We start from the raw sequence: 6,414 nt of genomic DNA on the forward strand, positions 1-6,414 counted from the left end.
AGGGGGTCCTTGTTTCGCAAGGACGGAGTTGGGGCCCACTGTCTCAGCTGGCTTGCTGGTGATCTCTAACCGAATGGTCAACTGTACGCCTGGATATCCAGACACATAGAATCCCAATCCCCAGGTTTTTCCTATTATCCACTCTTTGGATTGCCGTCCTTGTTCTGTGAAACTTATTTTAAGGGGGTTACACCAGCCGGTTTTTTCACAGGTTGCCAGTAGGGCACCCCATGATCGCTCTGTGTCATTCCATTTTACAGTTATGAGGTCCCAGGAGGACGTAGGTTGCCAATAAACAGTCCCCGTGGTTTCACAACCCCATTCTTTACAATACAGGGATTCTAGCCCTCCACACCTTCTAGCTTCTGAAAGGGACCGGCCATCCCGGGGACACACGTAGAAGGTGGAACTTGCCATTCTGGTCCTAGCCTTAGGGTAGCTGCATCCTATGGCTCCCCAGGTGATCTGTCTATAAGCATTCTCATAGTTTGAGTCAGGGGGTCTGACTCTCTTAGAGGTTGATACATCGGTTTCTGGGATATCCCAGGACTCAAGACCGGCCGCCAGGGCACATACATCAGGTGTAAGAATGGGCCACCAAGTCCAAGGGGGCTGGACTTTCTCTGTCTTCCAGACAACGTTCCCAGTTTGGGACAGTACCTGCCAGGTGAGGGTCACAGGCTGGTGAGGGTTTTCACTCCAACTCGTTCTGCCGCCGCCGAAAACGCAGCTTAAGAGGATGATCAGTCTTTTCCAGCTCCCAAGACTCATCTGGTGCCGAGGGTGGTGCAGGCTTGAGGTGAGAAGCATGGACCCAGGCAGCGATACCGTCGACTTTTACTGCGGTCGGGGTGGTCAGCAACACCAGGTACGGGCCTTTCCACCGAGGCTCAAGGCTGCTGGGTCGGTGGCGTCTGACAAGCACTCGGTCTCCGACCTGGAACGGGTGGGGGATTGTCACGGTACCGGGCTTGTACACCTCCTTGATCTGGTCCCAGATCTGGGTCTTCACAACTTCTAAAGCCTTTAAATGAGTAAATAAGACAGGGAGAAAATTATCATCGGGACTCAATGTCCCTCCAGACTCGAGTATGGGGGGCGGTCCCCCATAGAGAATTTCATAAGGAGTTAGACCAAACTGGCCAGGGGTATTCCTGGCTCTGAGCAGCGCTAAGGGAAGGAGGGCCACCCAGTCTTTTCCACCGGTCTCTAAGGCTAATTTGGTTAAGGTCTCTTTGATTGTCCTGTTCATTCTTTCTACCTGACCTGAGCTCTGGGGTCTATACGCACAGTGTAACTTCCAATTTATCCCCAGTTGAGTGGCCAGTCCCTGACTTATCTGAGCAACAAAGGCTGGGCCATTGTCTGACCCGAGTACCTTAGGGATCCCGAAGCGGGGTAGAATTTCCTCTAATATCTTTTTGCAGACGGTCAGGGCCGTTTCAGTTTTGGTAGGAAAAGCTTCTACCCATCCGGAAAAAGTGTCTATGAATACCAGCAGATACCTGTTTCCATACCGGCCAGGCTTTACCTCTGTGAAGTCTACCTCCCAGTACACGCCGGGTCGATCTCCTCGTTGTCTCTTTCCGATCTCTCGGTAGGTTGGGACCGCATTAGTCATGACACAAGCCTGACACCGACTGGTGACCTCGCGAACTACAGACTGGAGGTTCGGGATGAGGAGGCTGGTGCGGTTTACTAATTGGAGAAGCTTTTCTGGTCCTAAGTGTGTCAACTGATGCAACCGCTGAATAAATTCTTTCCCCCGGTCAGGGGTGAGCTCTCTTGGCTCGGCCTTAACCTGGGCGGGTTCGATTAGCTCTTGAGGTTTTGTAGTTTCTGCCAGCACTCTGGTCGACAGGGCGGCTTGTTTTGCAGCCTCGTCGGCCCTCCGGTTCCCGGTGGCCACAGGGTCATTTCCCCTCTGGTGGCCGGGGCAGTGGATAATGGCGACCCGCTTAGGGAGGTGAATGGCCTCTAGCAGGGCCAAAATTTCTTCCTTGTTTTTAATGTCTTTTCCCGCAGAAGTGAGCAACCCCCTCTGTTTATATATTGCCCCATGAATGTGAGCAGTGGCAAAAGCATACCTGCTGTCGGTGTAGATGTTGATGTTTTTTCCTTCGGCCAGGCGTAATGCCTGCGTCAAAGCCACTAGTTCGGCCTTCTGGGCTGACGTACCTTCTGGCAGGCTGCTTGTCCACACCGTCCGCTTGCCATCTACGATGGCGGCCCCTGCTCTCCGTTTACCCTCCGCGATGAAACTGCTACCGTCCGTATACCAGGCTGGCACCCCGGGCAATGGCTGGTCCTTCAGGTCTCGTCGAGTTCCAGTTTCTTCGGCGAGGATCTCTGAGCACCTGTGTACTGGGGTGGCTTCCGACTCGACTGGTAGGAGGGTAGCTGGGTTCAGGACGGCAGGGGGTGCAAACGATATCCTTTCATTTAGCAGCAGGCTCTGGTAATGAGTCATCCTGGCATTGGTCATCCACCGGTCGGGGGGCTGCCGCACAATGCTTTCGAGGCTATGGGAAGCAATCACAGTCACATTCTGTCCCAAGGTTAACTTATCAGCGTCCTTGAGAAGGAGTGCCACGGCTGCAACCGCTTTCAGGCAGGTTGGCCACCCGCTAGCCACCGGATCCAATTTTTTTGATAGGTAAGCTACTGGCCGCCGCCAGGGTCCTAAAGTCTGAGTAAGCACTCCCCGGGCCACACCGGCCCTCTCATCTACGTATAGAGTAAATGGTTTGGTGAGGTCTGGGAGGGCCAAAGCGGGGGCTGACAGCAAGGCTTTTTTTATGTGGTCAAAAGCTTTCTGATGTTCCTCAGTCCAGGTAAAAGGGATGCTTTCCTTTGTTAAGGGATACAGGGGTGCAGCTATGGAAGCAAACCCAGGGATCCAGAGCCTGCAGAATCCTGCAGTGCCCAGAAATTCACGGACCTGTCTGGGGGTCGTGGGAGCGGGGATCTTCATAACAGTAGCCTTTCGGGCCGGGGTCAGCCATCTTTTTCCCCCCCTGAGTAGGTACCCCAGATAGGTGACCTCTCTTTGGCAGAGCTGGGCCTTTTTAGCCGATACCCGGTACCCTAATTTACTCAATTCCTGTAGGAGCTTCTGTGTCCCTTCTTTGCAGTCTCTATATGTGGGGGCTGCCACCAAGAGGTCGTCTACATATTGGAGTAGCACTACCTGAGGGTTGAGGGCCCTAAAGGGGGCCAAATCTCGGTGGAGGGCCTCGTCGAAGAGAGTGGGAGAGTTCTTGAACCCTTGGGGCAGCCGTGTCCAGGTCAACTGACCTGTGTTACCTTTTTCTGGGTCTTTCCACTCGAACGCGAATAGCGGCTGGCTGCTGGGGTGTAGCTTGAGGCAGAAAAAGGCATCCTTGAGATCTAAGACTGAATACCAAGTGTGGCTGGGCGGAAGGGAACTCAGAAGGCTGTAAGGGTTTGGGACGGTGGGATGAATATCCTGTACCCTTTTATTAATTTCTCTCAGGTCTTGGACTGGCCGATAGTCATTGGTCCCTGGCTTTTTTACAGGTAGTAGAGGGGTATTCCAGGGCGATTGACAGGGCACCAAGACCCCTAGGTCTAAGAACCTCTGGATGTGGGGTCTGATACCTTCCCGGGCTTCCTTGCTCATTGGATATTGTCGAACAGCCACCGGTGAGGCACCTGATCTTAGTTCCACTACCACTGGTGGGACTTGATTGGCCAGTCCCATGCCTGCCCTCTCTGCCCATACAGTGGGAAAAAGTTGGAGCCAGGATGGGTCGATAGAGGAGGGACCTGGCTTTTCATGTAGCCGGTATTCTTCTTCTAGGTTCAGGGTCAGGCACAGTGTAGGGCGGTCTTCCCATGTTACTTGTGGGCCCTCAGCAGAAAACTGGATCTGGGCCTTTAGTTTGGTTAAGAGGTCCCTACCCAACAAAGGGGCGGGGCACTCGGGTATGACCAGAAAGGAGTGGGTCACCTGTTTATGTCCAGCCTTTAAAAGTCTCTTTGTGGTCCAGGGGTAGACTTTGCTCCCTGTTGCTCCTTGTACGACTGTCCGTCTGGACCCTACCCTTCCCAGGGGTTGGGTCAAAACTGAATGTTCAGCCCCGGTATCGACCAGGAACTCAATGGGAGTCCCCTCCACAGTCAGTGTTATCCTGGGTTCGGGGAGGGGGTCCGAACCTTGACTCCCCTAGTCATCTAGGGACAGAACTTTGGCTTCTCTGACGTTTTTCTTTCGGGGACATTCTCTTGCCCAGTGACCCTTTTCTTTACAGTATGCGCACTGGTCTTTGTCCAGAGGAGATCTTTTATCCCTAGGTGTCTTTTTTGCCTGGTTGCTCAAATTCCCTGTCTGCCTATCTCTAGAACCTTTTTCACTTATCACTGCGGCCAAAATCCTAGTCAAGTTTTTTTCTTGGCGCTTATCGCGCCGCTTTTCTCTCTCTTCTGCCTCTTTTTTTTCTCTTTCTTGTCTTTCTTCTTCTGTCTCCCTTTTGTGGTACACTTTTTCTGCCTCCCTCACTAAATCTTGCAAGGAATAATCTTGGAGCCCCTCTAGCCTCTGTAACTTTTTTTTAATATCTGGGGCTGACTGTCCGATGAAGGCCATGGCAACTGCAGCCTGCTGCCCCTCAGAAGAGGGCTCAAACGGAGTGTATCTCCTATAGGCCTCCATTAGGCGTTCTAAGAAAACCGAAGGGGGTTCTGCCGGTCCTTGTAAGACCTCTCTTACCTTAGCCAAATTGGTGGGGCGCCGAGCTGCCCCTTTGAGACCTGCCACTAGAGTCCGGCGGTAGACCAGGAGACGCTCCCTACCTGCGGCTGTGTTGTAGTCCCACTGAGGTCGATTGAGGGGGAAGGCCTCATTAATGAGGTTGTCGAGTTGAGTAGGGGCCCCGTTGTCCCCCAGGACATTCTTGCGGGCCTCAAGGAGAATCCTTTCTCGTTCCTCCGTGGTGAAGAGAATCTGTAGGAGCTGTTGGCAATCGTCCCAGGTGGGCTGATGAGAAAACATAAGAGACTCAAGGAGCCCCGTGAGTCCTGCTGGATTTTCAGAAAAAGAAGGATGATTAGATTTCCAATTATAAAGATCTGCTGAAGAGAAAGGCCAATATTGCAGAGGGACTAGGCCGTTGGGCTCGGCTGGGGGTCCTATGGCTCGGAGGGGTAAAATCACAGTGGAGTCAGGACCCGAGTCGTCTGCCGGACTGCGGGCACGGCGACTCCTGGTCCCCGCGGCTGGTCCCTCAGGATCGGAAATATCGGGCGCCTGGCTTGGCGCCGGTCCGACCGCCTGAGGGGCCAGAGGAGGTGGCAGGGCTGCCGGATAGGGCGGGGGCTCAGAGAGAAGGAGCAAGTCGTCTGTTGCCGGGTAGATGGGGGGTCGGGGAGGAGCGGATGGCCTCTCTGGACTGGAGACGACAGCGACCTTGACGGAGGGCGGCATCCATGGTGGGGGACTCTGGGCGAGGTCTTGCCACACCACGATATATGGAACTTGGTCCGGGTGTCCCCCGATTTCCTGAAAGACAATCCTTTTAACTGCGGAAATAACAGAAACATTAAAAGTTCCTTCCGGCGGCCACCCGACACCGAACGTGGGCCACTCGGAGGAACAAAAGGTCCGCCATTTTCCCTTTCTGATTTCCACGGACAGATTGTGAGCCCTTGCTCTCACGTCCCTCCAGTGATCTAGAGTGAGGGAGAGAGGGGTAGAGTTATTTTGTCCCATTTCGAAGAGAGGGACCACGACACAGAGGCCTATCAGGAACAAAACAAAAAGAAACCAGAAACGGCGGCGAGATCGAGTAGCGTAGAGACAAAAGAAGGAGTCAGATGGCAGAGCGCGCCTCTCTAGACGCGGCAGTGGGATCAGAACATAATGATCCTCTCCTGAGGGGTCCACCAGGCGTCCCTGGTCCTCCCCTGATCCTGGGACGTCTCCCAGGATTACCGGGCGGTGAGCCCCCGAACACGTCTGTTCGCTACTCACACGTCGCTCACAGAGCGATCAGCCCGGAACAAACTGAAACCAAAATGCGCGCACTCAGAGGGACAGTCAGAGTTACGGAGTCAGACACAGAAACAAGACACGGAGCGATCGCTGGCCAGCTTACCTCCCGTTGGTGGGTCGGTGGTCCCTGGGTGGGGGTCTGATCCCGGACGAGCCCCCAAACAAGAGACGCCTGATTTGGGCAATCACTCAGTCAGGAGAGACCCTCCCAAGGAACAACGAGACCACGGCTTCGGATGCAATTAGCAAGAGGTTTTATTGAATACACGGGTACCCGGGCGGCTCAGTCTCTCGGTGGACTGGCGCGCCGAGTAGAGTTTTTGAGCTTGTTTTATAGCAAAAAGCGCGGGTACAGAAGCGAGAAGCAAGGTAATTGGTCGGTTTAAACAAGGCCAGGGGTG

General features: G+C 53.9%; 1 protein-coding gene across 1 annotated transcript; it reads right to left on the reverse strand.

The window, feature by feature from the left end:
• Positions 1–534: 534 nt before the first annotated feature.
• LOC134377033 (zyxin-like) lies at positions 535–5,731 on the reverse strand. The gene is made up of 2 exons (XM_063095637.1): positions 4,816–5,731; positions 535–1,024 (listed from the first exon to the last, which is right to left on the reverse strand). Exons 1-2 carry the CDS (start codon positions 5,729–5,731, stop codon positions 891–893), a joined length of 1,050 nt encoding a protein of 349 aa, XP_062951707.1. The 3' UTR covers positions 535–890.
• Between the last annotated feature and the right edge of the window lie 683 nt (positions 5,732–6,414).

Source organism: Cynocephalus volans, chromosome 4 (genome assembly GCF_027409185.1).
Source record: "Cynocephalus volans isolate mCynVol1 chromosome 4, mCynVol1.pri, whole genome shotgun sequence".
NCBI classification, from domain to species: Eukaryota; Metazoa; Chordata; class Mammalia; order Dermoptera; family Cynocephalidae; genus Cynocephalus; species Cynocephalus volans.

Excerpts from the sequence above, each read along its gene's own strand:
- LOC134377033 (XM_063095637.1), bottom strand. The coding sequence starts at position 5,731 with ATGGGACAAAATAACTCTACCCCTCTCTCCCTCACTCTAGATCACTGG. Across the intron at positions 1,025-4,815 it reads GGACTACAACACAGCCGCAG|GCTTTAGAAGTTGTGAAGAC; the intron begins GTAGGGAGCGTC and ends ACTCATTTAAAG.